General features: G+C 39.3%; 1 protein-coding gene across 1 annotated transcript in view; it reads left to right on the top strand.

Annotated features, from left to right (window-relative positions):
- BNC2 (basonuclin 2) overlaps positions 1–14,850 on the top strand; it is a 391,886-nt gene that overhangs the window by 280,968 nt on the left and 96,068 nt on the right. Inside the window, exon 4 of the mRNA XM_024211083.2 lies at positions 5,984–6,219. Coding sequence (XP_024066851.1) covers positions 5,984–6,219 — 236 coding nt within the window. The remainder of the gene's footprint in view (positions 1–5,983; positions 6,220–14,850) is intronic.

The raw sequence follows: 14,850 nt of genomic DNA, 5'->3' as shown, positions 1-14,850 counted from the left end.
AATCAATAATATTTTCATGCTAAAATGTGTAGTATTCTTACTATTCAAAATTTTAGCTGTGAGGCGTTGTACTAGTCTACTGGAAAGTCTTGATCTTTTTGGAGACATAGACTTTTACTAGATCTGCTTTCCCCACTCCAGAGTTCCTAAATATTCTGCTAGAATCTGGAGATTAGCAAATAATATGTGTATTTAAAAGTATAATTCTCATTAAAACTAGCAGGTTTGTAATTCTTTTATATTGAACCAAGGCAAATCTCATTCAAAGTTTATTCAAAAATGGATGTGAGACTTTAAGACTTTAAATATACTGTGCGTGTGTGGGGGGGGGGAGGGGAAATATATTCAGAGGTAAGATTTCCACTTCAGCCTGAACTCACCTTATGTATTTTGGTATGGGAGGGGTCCCAGGTCAGTGAGAGGTCTTGCGTAGCTGGGCCTCAGCATAACTGGCTGAGTTATGGATGAAGTGAAAGTCTTACTCTGTGTTCTCTGGCTTTTGATAAATCGAACAAGTCATTTCATATTATTTTAATATACCTTTTGTATTTAATTTCCTTTGAATTGCATAGGGTCCCTCAAAACCAATAAAATGTAAATGGAAAAGCAGATTTTTTCCCCATTTTTTACTACAGTTAAAAAAACCAAACCAACCCACAAATGGAACATTAAAGTTTGTCCATTGATAAATTATAACTGGGTCCAAAGCTTTTGGCATAGAATACTTAATACACATGTACAGGCTAATCAATTGGCTGAAATTTTGCATAGTAAGAACACTACAAATGGTAATGTGAAAAGACTGACATTGTCTCAATTCCAAAGGGCCCATTTACAATTTGAATCATAGTATGCATTGTCTCATTAATATCTATAGGAATTTGTTTGTTGGCATTATATAGTAAAGTACATATAAGCCAAATTTTCAAAAGGAGTTCAGACCCAGCCTCCATTTGTGTGTGCACAACTTGCATGTACACTTTTCCGTGCAGTTTTTTCACCATCACTTGTGCACAGAATTGATGGTATAGATGAGTAAAACACATTTGGCCAAGAACTTCAAAAACTGATTCCTAACATTAGTTCCCTCAGTTCGTATTTAGGTACTTAAATAACTGGCCTGATTTTCAAAAGTGCTGAGTACCTTGTAGTTCCTTGCATCTGCCATCTCTGTCCCCATCTTCCCCATGCCCCACTGGAGGATGTTTGTTTTCAAATTGTGTTGCTCTGGCTCTTGGAATTGCTGGATTTTCTTCTTCCTGGATTCTGTTAGCACTCATGAAATTAATCGAGCTCATTGCTTTTAACAGTAGTGACACATTCTAAAATTTAATAGAATACATGCGACCCTCCAGAAGCTGGGATGCTAGCAAACTCCAAATCTCACAGGTTATTTGGGCAATTCTCCCTTGCAAAACTGTAAGTGTTGGAAGCTGTGCACAGATCCCAGCATAAGCAGCTGGACTGTGCTTCTCCTGCAGCAGGAGCCTGGATGGAACCTGAAAAGAAGGAGCACATGCTTTGTATATACATGAGTCAGTTTCACAAGAGTTACCTCAAAGAATCATCTTACTAGCTTTCCTGCTAATCGTCAGTGCTTCCTTGTACACAGTGGTGTAATCACAGGGGGCAGGAGTCAGGTACATGTGTGGGCAGTGAAGAGTTGTTTCACCTTCCCACCCAACAAGGCTAACGCCAGCTCTGATCAAGCCCTAAAAATAATAAACTATTCAAAAACAGGGTTGATAACAGAAACACTGACAGACCATAAGCAGGAGCAATGATACTTGATAACTCAAAGAGCTGAGGGAAGAGAGAAGAGATTCCCTGTTCTTATAAGAATTAACAAGTGAGGCAAGATGGATGAGGTAATATCTTTTATTGGACCAACTTCTGTTGGTGAAAGAGCTACATAGAGCTCTTCTCTGAGTAGCTCAAAAGCTTGTCTCTCTCACCAACCAAAGTTGATCCAATAAAAGATATTACGTCACCCACCTTGTCTCTCTAATATCCTCGGACCAACACGGCTACAATAACACTGCGTACAATTAATTAACAAGTTAATAGTTCTTTGGTGTTTAAAGAAAACTTATTTGGCTCCTTTTTTCACTAATTATAATTCCTGAAATGAACATTTTAAATTTAGAAATAATACTCCTCAAAAATATTATTCCACTGTATGTTGTTCTAGTAAAACACAAGGGCCTTTTACAGGCCATTCCACAAAAATGTTGACTACTTTACTTGCAAAGTATGTGGTTTAATATTCATTAGACCTCTTTTCCCTCTGTATATCAACTCATCCAGAGGTGGGGAGTACCAGGAGATGCGGGCAGCATCAGCCACTAAAAAGAGGTGCCAAAATGGGATGGTGCTTCCTAGTCTTAGCACCTAAATTTAATATACTGAACCCAAAAGAAACACACGTGGCTTTTTAAAAGAGTATGTGTGTTCTTTCAAAAGTAACATGAGGATTAAGTGTTTTGGCTTTTCTGGGAGAAATCTTGATTCCACTGAAATCTTTAGGAGTATGGGTATTAACTTCAGTTGGGCCAGAAATGACTCAAAGTGTGTATTTTTATGACCTGTCAATCACCATTGCCTTTTTAATAAGGAAACATCTGCTTATGTCATTTTTCAGATATGATCTCTTATATTTATAGATAGTGTCTTTCATCATGGGGCTCCCAAAGCACTTAACAAACTTTCTTATGCATACTACCCACAAGAATAAATTTACTCACCTTTGAGATGCAGACTCTCTGAGGTAAAATGCAGTAGCTGTTCATCAGCACATAACATCACTAGAGAACAGTTTAGGACAGGAAGTGAAGAAGAAGGCCATATCCAGTTGAAATTGGAGCGGAAATTCAGGGAGGCAGAATATTATTACCCAAATTGAAATTTTTCCAGGACATGGAAATGAACATCCTCAGCTTTACATAAAGAGCCACGGGATCTTTATCAACCATATGTTCTCAGATGTTTTATTTTATGGCTTATCTGAAAGAAGGCACCTCAACAACAAAATGCCCCCTTCACACCAGGCTGGAGCACTGAAATTGGTTCAATAATGATTTAGGGAATAGTCACTTAGGTGCTTTCCAAAGAACCTTTTCAAATACATCCCGGTGTTTCTCTCACCCTTCTCTGTGTATTTTCAGAATGTATGGGCAGAAGCAGTTACAATTCACTGAGACACAGTGCGGTATTTTTCCTTGTTACTGTTCCTTTTTTTGTTCTTGAACATTTTTATAGTCTTTTTCTAAACAAATAGGATATAATTTTGTACAATATAAATAATGGTGAAAGGTTGCATTCTCTACATTATTTAGTTCTGTACTTGAGTGCAGTGAAAAGTAGTTCCATTAATTAATGAGCCACAAAAATTCCAGCTGTTGGCCACAAACTTTCTTATGCCTTTTGCTGGCACAAATGCATTTCCTTCCTCTCCCCATTCCTGTATTTCATTTCAGTCTGTAGTGTGGTGTTTGCCTATACTCTCTGAACACTCTTGTGACACACCCATGGAAAAATACATGCCTTTTTTGTTATAAATTACGCATTTGAATGCACATCCTGACTTGTGCTTAAAAAGAATGGAACTCAGTGTCTCTATTTGTGGTTACTATAATTTGCAGTATAAGACCCCAATTCCAAGTTGAAGATGGTTTTGGTGAAATGTAGACAAATTCAGAACTAACTCCTCATCCAGTTTTAAGATCCTAACTAGGGCTCCAGTGGTAAACTTGTTAAAAAAAATTAAACCACTCTATGTGAATTTGGTGCTAGATTGAGAGCCCTGGAAACTGAAGCCCTCTTTTTGACCACAGGATAAGTACAGTGTAGGTTGTGAAACCTATTACCCAGTGTTTTGCCAGTGTGCTTCAGTCCTCTGGAAGGACCACTTGTTACTTTCTCCTCTTCTTGTCTATTCCATCCCTGGCCTCTCTGCAAAGGCTTTTGGTGTCAAATGTGGTGGTGGTTTTGTAAAGTGGGTGGTTTTCCACTAGGAGCAATACCAAGACCACCACACTTTTTTGCATAATCCCCAAACAGTCATTAGAAGAAAACAACTTTCAATCACTACTGACCTGGGTCAATTTGGAAGTAGCACCTTAAACCCCTGAGCCATTCCATCAAACTTTTTAGAGGCAAGTACTTACCCTCCCTGTATACATTTTTAAATTAAACTGTTTTATTTAACAAAAAGCACCATGCTCACCCCTAGAAGAGGAGTATGATGCAGCGGTTAAAGCACATGACAGAGACTAATGAGACAAGTTCTATTGTTGGCAATGACATGGATTTGTGTGATCTTAGGGCACTTAACCTTTCTATGTCTCAGTTTCCCAATCTGTAACAATGAGGCTGGTAATACCAGAGTAGTCAAAACTTGCTTCAGAAGGGTGTTGTGAGGTGTAAATGTTTGGAGATTCTTGGATGAGAGAGAGGTGCTATGACTATTATTAATATTTTATTAATGTATTCAAATCTTGCTCTTCCATTCCAAATACCCATTGTTATGTGACTAAAAATAGATTCCATTATTTTTCTTACCCACTATGGAGGCACATACATGTCAACACCCCCACCACAAATACATACACACATTCAACAATTTCAATTTTCTAGGTTCTTTTTTCCCTTAATGGAGTACTTTGATATATCCGTTACAGTACTAACAATGTAACCATCTTAGTAACAATACCATGGACAAGAACAAAAACATTTTGGGTTATTTGAGCTCTTCAGATTTTAATCTAGCCTGTTTATTAGGTTCTAAATCAGCTGCTCATCATAAGGCCAAATAGTTGAAGAGTGTTGGAAGAATAACAGACAGAATCCTGCCCTTCACATTTCTGCAATATAAATGCCCTGTGAAGAGACATAGGACTTCAATCCCCAAGCTTGCCAATCCCTTATCTTTCATGAACATTAAATTTACATTTAAAGCTATTTATTCAAAGTAGCTTTAACCACTAGAATAGGGAAGATCAGACAAATCAGTTGGAAGAAATGAAGTATAAGGAAACCAGAACACTCTGACAAAAATATTCCTTGGAGTAAATGTGTTGAATGAAGCCAGCAGGTAAATGATAAGGGCCTTTACAATCTCGATGTAAGAAAGCAATTTATCAAGAGTACATGAACTCTCCAGTGAATCCAAGAAGAAACCAAAGTGCAGAGGAGGAACCCCTATAACATTATTTTAAAAGCTCAAAAAGTTCTGTTTAAAACAAATAGTCTGGAAGTTTAGGTTCTGTGATAGAATCCATAAAGTGGAAAAGAAATTGAGAGCAAATAGTGGTATATGCTGAAATGTATGATGCCATATGTAATTCCATCACATTAAACATCACATAAGGGGATAAAGAATTACTAGATGCTCCTCCCAGCAAACCAAAAATAAAGCTCAAACCTCCTGCAAACCTCGCCTCCCTCACTTTAAGTTATTAATATATTTGATCATAAAATTCATACAAAAGAGGTAAGTTGAATTGAATTGGCTATGTTTGCTAGCAGCTAGTTCAATTAGCAGTAAATTGATTACTCCAGTTTACGATTATGCACGGCAGCAATTTTTAAAATATTGCAGTGGATTCTATTTTCTGTAGATTAAGGCTCAAATCATTCATTTGGGTGCATCCATTTCTGGTCACCCCAATGTGAGATACTGAGGGCCCGATTCTTCAGAGATTGTGTGTGTACCCAGAACTCCAATTGAAGTTAATGGGAGCTGCGAGCGCTCAATACCTTTGAAAACCAGCAGGGCACCAAAAACTTAAGCATGAAAGATTAAAGGAAACTCTTGAACGTTTGAGCTTATTGCTTACTGTCTCTAGTCTGTAGTAAAGAAGATACACTTTGTGTTTATGTAAGACTCACTTTGACAGAATATTAGATATGCTTTAATAATCTTACTTTTATTTTCCTCTTTCCCCATCTCTGTGTCTACTCTTACCCAACCTGTATCTGTCAGCTTTGGACAAGCTTAGCACTCAGCATCTGTACCACCCTACCCAAGTGGAGATTGTGCAGTCCAACGTAGTGTTTGACATCAGCAGCCTGATGCTCTATGGTACCCAGGCTGTGCCTGTGAGACTGAAGATACTGCTGGACCGACTCTTCAGTGTATTGAAGCAGGAAGAGGTGCTGCACATCCTGCATGGCTTAGGCTGGACACTTCGGGACTACGTGCGGGGCTACATCCTTCAGGTAAGAAGAGGTTTAAAGCATGTAGTAAAAATTGTTTGGCTGACCATTATTTTGTATGTTGAAGTTACTAACAGTTGTGCACCCAACATGCTTTTTACTAAAAGTCTGTCCTTTTAACTGTGGATCTTTAGGTAAATAACTGTGAGATGTATTTGACGTGTTGTACCTTGACTGTGGTACAGTATGTAAAACTTGCTAGTTTTACCTAAGGTACAGATTTCTATCCACAGTATTCCCTTTTACTTCCCTACACTTAGTGTAGGAAATACCTTGAATACTGCAAATACTGAGGTTACTTAGCTGCAAGCCTTATTTAGATACTAAGGCAGCTGGCATGTTTTCAGGGGCTACCAGTCAACTTCTATAATCTGAAGTCCAGTGCAGTTGCTCTTTCCTTCCTTCACTCATTTATTTTTGAGGGAGGACGACTATCCTATAGTATATTAAAAAGCCATATTCCTGATATAAGTTCATGGTTAAAAGCTAACCTTTGAGCTTTTACATGTACTTTTACAGGTTTATAAACCCATTCCTTTTGTAAAATTGTAACAGCTTGATTTAGTCACAAAAAAGGGCATTTCCATGTTTAATCTTCACCCAGTCACCTGCATTAAAACATGGCATCTGTTAGCTTCCAAGATGATTTATTATGCTAACTGTTCAAAAGGGGATTTCAGATCTCGTGTCCTATACCGCATGGTGCTGAGTGCCCTACATTGCTACGGGCTTCCATGGGAGTTGAGTGCGCTCAGCACCTTACAGATTCAAGCCCATAATTTGGACATACCCAAATGAGCCAACCTTGATTTTGAAGATTACTATTATTGCATTTTTGTATTTATTTTATTAATTTATTTAGGCACAAATAACATACTTGGCATGGTACAGAACACAGAGGAGTCTTTGTTCCTGCCCAAAGAAACTTTCAATGATTATTTCTTTTATTGCCTGTTTCATGCAACATCCTTTCTGTAGAGGAAGCACATTAGCCTGCACATAATTACACAGTCCTTGATATATCATGTTTTCAAAGAAATTATCTTAAAACTCCTTCTAAAAGATTGTCATCGTAAACAGTTCTGCATTGTAAAAAAAAAAAAAAAAAAAAAAAAAGGCTAACTATTGCATTGAGGGCCTGCTACTCTTATTAACATATATACAAATTCTAAAGTTTTTTAGATTATTTCAGCATTCTTTATGGATTTTTTTAAAGCTAAATTTTACAGGTGTTTACATGTAAAATATAATCTGCTATGATTGTAACCCAGTTTCAGAAATTAGAATTGATCTTTTCAGAAAACACGAATGCAGTGTGTCTTGGTACATGCTGTAGTTGCTAATAGGTGGCTTGTATTATTGACAGAATATGGATATTTTTTAGTGATGCCATGTATGCTTTGCATTACATCTTAAATTCCTGGATTCTGAAGGTTGTTGTTTAAAAAGGGTGAAAAAATCCTAGTATCCAGATGGTTCTAGATGACAAGCTTGCTTCCTATTTAGAGACAAACTGTTCGTTTTCAACCATATGATAAAATCAAGATAGTGTCGGAAACAACATTGGAAGCCTCAGATCCGATTCACTAACCCTTGCAGGCAAGAAGAATCTCACTGAAATCAGTGAGACTGCTCATTTAAGTGTTGCAGAATCAGGCAATTATCTGTTGGAATGATCTGAAGATATGCAAGAATGGAATGTAATATAATTATATAGAGGATTATAAACAGTCACACTGTGCGTCTGAATGGTGTAAAACCCCATAATACACCATTAGGCTAGAGGTCAGTTTATCTGGCTAAAACTCAATCGTATTGTAGCCCTCAAGGCATCAATTTTACCATTATTGCACTCAACAACAGTATATTGAATATTATGTCAGTTAAAGAGAATAATTATTGAGGCGAGTTAAGGGCGGCTGTTAAAGTCTTACCACATATTGACTTGGTTTGCAATTGGCTGTAGATTGTGTTACTGGGCAGATGAAGACGTACTGCAAGAGTCTTAGTCAAGTCTGTCTATTAGTTTAGCTCTCTAATTTTGTTTGTATTAACGCTAGAAAACAAAGTATATGGGGGGAAAAGAGAGTCCATAAAACATGTTCAGTGAAACCTGAAGGAATGTGATCAAAATCTTTGGTACCTAACATTAGCATTTATGTTTTGGTTTTTAAATAAATACATTGCAAGTAACTTTTTCTTTAGTGGAGGAGGCTGGTGTAAGGTAGATTCTGTATGGGAACATGTGGTACCCGAGCCACCGGCACTTTGAGTTCACAATAGTGAATATTATAGTGTGTAGGTTTTTCTATGAGGGTCATCACTGTAGAACTTGAGCACTTCCCAGATATTACTTTGTTTTTCCATACAAAAAGCTGGGTATGGAAGTATTATTAGCCTCATGTTACTGATGGGGAGACAGAGGCCCAAAATTAATTGTCAGAATTCACACATGGAGTCTGTGGCAGAATGGGGAACTGAACCCAGATCTCCTGAGCGCCTGTCCAGTGCTGTGGCTACAAGGCCTTTCTTCCTTTTGCATGCAAATCCATTTCTGTTATAACCTAGTGTATTCACTTGCTCAGAATTTTCCCATATGTGTGTACACAGCCAATGTGCTTGGATCTACTTAGCAAAAACTTGTTATGTTTTCAAGAAGTTAGCTGATTTCAGCCACTCCCCCATGACACAGGGGAAACTAGGACCCAGGTGTTCTTCCCCTCCCCCTGCCTTGTGACCTTGGGGGAAATTTGCAGATAGTAACTAGTCAGAGACTCCCGTGGGTAGGCGCAGCTGGGGAAGCTTCCAGGCACAAACATTCAGATATTCTGAGAACTTACAACAGTTTTGGCTGAACTGTCTCTGCCCTGTGATGACTGGCTGTTTGCTTCAACCTTCTCCCTCACAGTCTCTTCACCTCAGTTTTACTCCACACCTGCCCCTCTGAACCTCTTCTTCCCTGCCTTGTCCTCCCTCACCTCCCTTCCCATCAGGGTCCCTTCTCCCTTTACTTTTCTTTCCAAGTAACTGATCCCTTCCTAACTAAATCCACCAAAAGAAGAAAAAAAAAATCACAGAACTAACATGACATTGTTTGCTACCATCATCCTATCCATAGTCTAGGTCCGTAATGAAGGGGAATCTCAGCAGCAGTGGCCATTGCAGATCTCCATGCACCTAGTCCTGAATACAAATTCCATAGAGCTGGTTTCCATCCAATGTGGAAATTCTGATATTTCAACGTTTGTTTTTGTCCTGAATCAGGATAAAAAGTCAAAATACTGAAAACTTTCACGGAACAGTGAATTGTGAAAAACTTTGATTCAGAAATGTTGAAATGCTTTGTTTAGACGTTTCCAATAAACACCAAACATTTCAACATTCCTGAACTGAAATATTTCAGTTCAGTTCAACAAATCAAAACAAAATATTTTGCTTGGCTTGATTTGACATTAGTCTGTGTTTCCCCCAAGCTGCCGTGGAGTCTGGTGGAAGTTGTAGTTCAGGTGCCTCATGCCTCCATTTACCTCTATGGATTGGGTTCCTCACCTGAACAACAAGGTGCATCCCATGGTGCACCTTGGTAAAATGATTCCCATAATGCACCACAGTGATTCAAAGAGAGGGAAGACCATAGAGCACTGTGTGAGATGTAGTAACAGCTAGGGAGCCCGACTGAAAGAGGAGAATGGAAGCATGAGGCACCTGAACTAGAAAAACCTATGAGACATCATGGCAGCTCAGGCAAACACAGACTAATGTAAAACTGACCTGAAACTAAATGGGTCCGTTTGGTTCAAGAAACTAAAATGTTTTGGTTGTGTCAACCTGAGCTGATATGAACTGTAATGTTTTGATTGTCCCAATGGAAAATTTTAAAAAATTAGTCCAATCAAAGCTTTCCCACAGATTGCCATCAATAAAATTTTCAGGGAAAATTCCCAACCACCCATATTCCAGAACAATTTACAGAGGAACAGGAGAGGCACACCTAAACCAGCCAGTGGTAAGCAAGTCAGACAGCAGGGCTGTGCTGGTGTATATTTGTCTTCCACACACGTGTGATTCCCCTTGGTTTTTGGCTGCTCAAGGATTTTGTCGTTAATAGTGAATTTAAAAAGTAACTTGGACAGGTAACATTTTTTGTGCTTATGGAATGACTTGTTGCATCATTCAGCCAAACCCTTAATGGACCATTATAATGATACAACACTGAGCACAATAGGCAACTCAGGGGGTTGGTAATGTGATAGTCTTTCACCAGGGTTAGAATCTAGGCAAGGTCAATAATGGGGGAAAGTCATTAACACCTGTAAGTTGTTCAATGGCCAGTGCACAGTGAATGGTGGTCTTTATCTAGTTCCTGGTGCACAGGTGTACACATCATAATTGACACTGGTTGATAATCTGGTAAGCAATCTCAGCAGAAGTAAGGTGGGAGACTAAACTATTCTTTCATTCCTAGAGTGTGATCCCAGGGAAGGGAAACTGTCTGGGCTATATCCATTCTGTGGACAAAAAAAGGGTTTTAGTTTTTAGGGCCGTTAGCCTGTTGTCTACCAAAAGAAATGAATTTGTTTTATTTATTCTAGTATTCTGGTACTGAACTGTAGGTCTTCTCACTGAGAAAGTGCAATGTGAATCCATCTTTGTGTCAGTGAGTTCTTCTGTCATCCAATTTAAATATGCTGGTTCAGATTCTGGCACCCTTACTCACGTTGAGAGTACTTTGCTCTGGCTCAACTTCCACTGATTTCAATTGGGCCATAAAGAATTGCTTAATGTGAATAAGGGTTGTAGATTCTGATCCTTTACAAATAATGATTTTGTGTTGTTGTTAATAACAATTCAGTACTTTTAAAAGCCTTTCATGAGCAATTAATACTTGCAGCATCACAATACAGATGGGGAAGTTAAGGCACAGACATCGAGTTAGTGGCCAGGATTAGAATCTAGGTATTCTTTATGCTTTCCTGCTCACATACCATCTGCAAAAATCCTACCATAGGCATTTAGTTAACAATTCCACTGCTGCTGCATGACCCAGAAAAGAGTCCAGCTCAGTCTCCCATTTCTGTGATGGCTCTGCAGGGCTAACCAGACTACAAAGAGATAAACACTTGTTATAGTCACTGAAGTCAGCTGAATACACAGAGGGAGTCAAATAAGATTGTTGTTTTTCCATAGACACTTTTCTGATGATAACTGGACACTAACTCAATCAAGTTGGACATGCTCTATACTTCATGGTGTAGTGTTTTTTTAAACTCCGTTTTGAAATATATATATTTTTAAATCTCTGAAGTGTACCCACATCCATATCAGAGTCAGCAGGGAAATGGATTGTTCTTTTGACCCATTTTTGCATCTAGAGTAGGTAGAGGTGTTTGAGGAGAGACCAAAGAACTGTAATGTGTTTTTCTCCTTTCTTTCCAGTCCCCTGCATAATCATTATTAACCTGATGTGGCTATGGACATTATTTAACTATCCTTAGAATTAAGTATTGCTCACAATTGGATTTGCCTATGGCAGATTACAATAAAGCATTGGTAGTGAAGTTCAGGATAGAAAGCATTGCCCTCCTTGAGCAGAGTTCATGTCTGCGTCTCAGCTTTCCTGTCTATTCCCACCTGTTAGAATAACATGGTGCCTAGCTAAGGATATTTGTACGCTACAGTTCCAGCTATGATGCTGCAGTTGTTTAGACCAGGCCTAAGATGCTCATGTTTTTGCTATCAAGCATAAGTGCAAGACATTCCTGGGTTTATGTAAGCAGTTTCCTGAAGAATCTCCACTCAACACATAAGCATCACTAGCAAAAAAAGAGCACTCTGGAGATATCAGTTGGGCTAAGGATACGTGCAGTAATGGTAACATACCTTCTTAAACTCAACACTATCCATTAATAACAATCATAAGTCATGTGAAATTGCAGTCCCAAGACAAGCATTTCATCACAACAAGATTCCATCTAATTGGATAATACCTACAACACATTGTTTATGATGATGAAAATAATTAAACCAAGAGGATTTTTGCAATCTAATGGTGACATGGGTAACAAGCCAAAAATACTTGTATCCATTTCAGTCAGAGAAAATTCTTCTGCTTTTCTTTCAGATAGATTGTAAGAAGATGCAACAAAATGACAGCTGACAATTACCTACCATGAGTACAATGAAAATGTATTTTATGTATGTTGGGTCTCTTTGCATTTAACAAAGGTTTCTTTCTCCCATCTAAGTCTGGCTGTCTCTTTTTCTAAGTGTATTTAACATCATACTATCTTTATTAATGAATACTTCGCAATTGTTTAGCAAATTCCATCTGAGGATCTCAGAGCAGCTTACAGGCATTCATTAATTTAGCCTTGCCACATCCCTGTGAGGTAGGTGAGCATTATCCCCTTGTTACAGATTGAAAAAATGAGGCATCAAGAAGCTTAATAGACAGCAGATTAAAACAAACAAAAGGAAGTATTTCTTCACACAACGCACAGTCAACCTGTGGAACTCTTTGCCAGATGATGTGGTGAAGGCCAAAACTATAATAGGGTTCAAAAAAGAACTAGATAAATTCATGAAGGATAGGTCCATCAATTGCTATTAGCCAAGATGGGCAGGTATGGTGTCTAGTCTCTGTTTGCCAGAACCTGTGAATATGCAACAGGGGATGGGTCACTTGATGGTTACCTGGTCGGTTTATTCCCTCTGAAGCACTTGGCATTGGCCACTGTCGGAAGACAGGATACTGGGCTAGATGGACCTTTGGTCTGACCCAATATGGCCGTTCTTATGTTATGTTCTTTTGTTCTTAAGTTAGGAGGCTTACCCAAGAAAGTCTGGTGCAGAATGTGGAATAGAACCCAAACTTCCGACTCCTAGCCCAGTCATTTCATCACCTTTCCATGTTCAGTTAATAATTGCCACTGATATTTAAATTATTTGAAGGTGGAAGGGAGTTACCTTTCATTTATGGCTTTATTAATTCTGCCTTTTTTCAGGTTTGTGCAGTATATTCTGCTCTGTATTTTCCTTCTCTTATTTGTTGTTTCATTATATTCACTTTTGCTCCTTTGCTCAAGTGTTCTCTCTGTTTAACTTCTCTCTGCCAAGACCCCCAAACCCTGGCAGTTTTCAGAGCATCTGTGTGAATGAAACGTAAATTGACTACTGTACGTGCTGCTTATTTCTTGCTTTCAGTCCCTCTTTTTCTCCCCTCTTGCTTTTCTCTTTCCATTCCCACTTACTCCTTCTGTTGTCCTTTTCTCCCAACTCCCTTTCTCCTCCTCCATCCCTCCTTGAGCCTCATCCCTGTTCAACTTCCCTTCCTTCCCCACTCCCTCCTCTTTATCACATTATGCCAGGCCAACCGACAGAAATTCTGGGCCCCAGGGCCAGGGCCGTCCCTGGGGAGGGGCCCTGGGCGGAAGTGATGAATCCATCACTTCTGGGACCACCCATGATGGCCTGCAGGGCCCCCGTCCAAAGCGTGGGGCCGGGCAATTTACATATGCCATTCACCTCCTGAGTTTTCCGTTATGATCAGCTGGAAGAGTTTCTTCTTTTCCACGAGCCAGCTTAAAGTGACTCCCCTCATTTGCATGAAATAAAGGGCCACTACTTTGCTCCTTGCTCTTTTGTTTTCATTTCAGCTGTTCTAAGCCAGCAGTGAATATCACCTACACTCTCAGCTGAAAAGTTCAAATAAACTTTAAGGACTGAGAAGGGGCAGGAAAGCACAGAGATTCCGAGCCATCACACAGCTCTTGAGCCACAGGGAAGCAGTTTTGTGTAGGAGGACAGCAGTGTTGCTCTGATTCCAGTGTGCAATGCTTTCAAAATTTGTGTGTGTATCTGCACTTACCTTCCTATCATGCTGCTTTTGGTACCCTCGACTCTGTAGCACCACTCCCAACTGTCCTGATGATGTGACTTTTTAACTGCTTTATCACACCCATTCACGCTTATATGCTACCTGAACAGGATAAGAATGGGGGAGAGGCCAAGAGTTCATAGGCACTTCTGAATCTGTGACCAAGTCAGGTTGCATGACAGTAGAGGCATGGAAAACATGCAAAGACAATTTAGGTTTTCAGAATGTGTGAAGCGGGAAAATACTGTGTGCTGGTGCTCTGTGACTTGTCTCTTGCAATGAAGCAGAGGGCTGTCTAATCCCAACTGGTCAACAGTGGTGTATGTAATGCTCATATGTAGTGGTTGCTAGGAAATAGTCAACCTTTATGCAGTTGCCATCCAGTGGTATCTGAGAACAAGAAATAACTAGACTATCTCAGATACCTCAGGGTGACAAAGGCAACCATTGCATGGCTGGCAAAGGCAAAAAGAGACTCTGTAGATGTATATTTCTTTTACCAGAGAAGCAGTCCTGGTTGTTTACAATATTGGGGTAAGTGGAAGCAGTGGTACGGAGCACAGTCATTCCACTGACTGACCCATGGTTTCACACAGCTGGGCACAGAGCGTGGAAATGCCTGTTACTGAAGGTCTGTCAGGCATACACCAGAACCATGTGTGCTTCTTTTTAAACTGAGCCGAAAAGCTCTTTAGCTGCCAAGAACTAAATTAATGGTTCTATTTCTTCTGCAACAATTGATGAAATCACAAACACCT

The sequence above is a fragment of the Terrapene carolina genome, unplaced genomic scaffold (genome assembly GCF_002925995.2).
Source record: "Terrapene carolina triunguis isolate 2854851 unplaced genomic scaffold, T_m_triunguis-2.0 Scaffold113, whole genome shotgun sequence".
In the NCBI taxonomy this organism is placed as follows: domain Eukaryota; kingdom Metazoa; phylum Chordata; order Testudines; family Emydidae; genus Terrapene; species Terrapene triunguis.
This window is presented reverse-complemented; position numbering and strand designations above follow the sequence as displayed.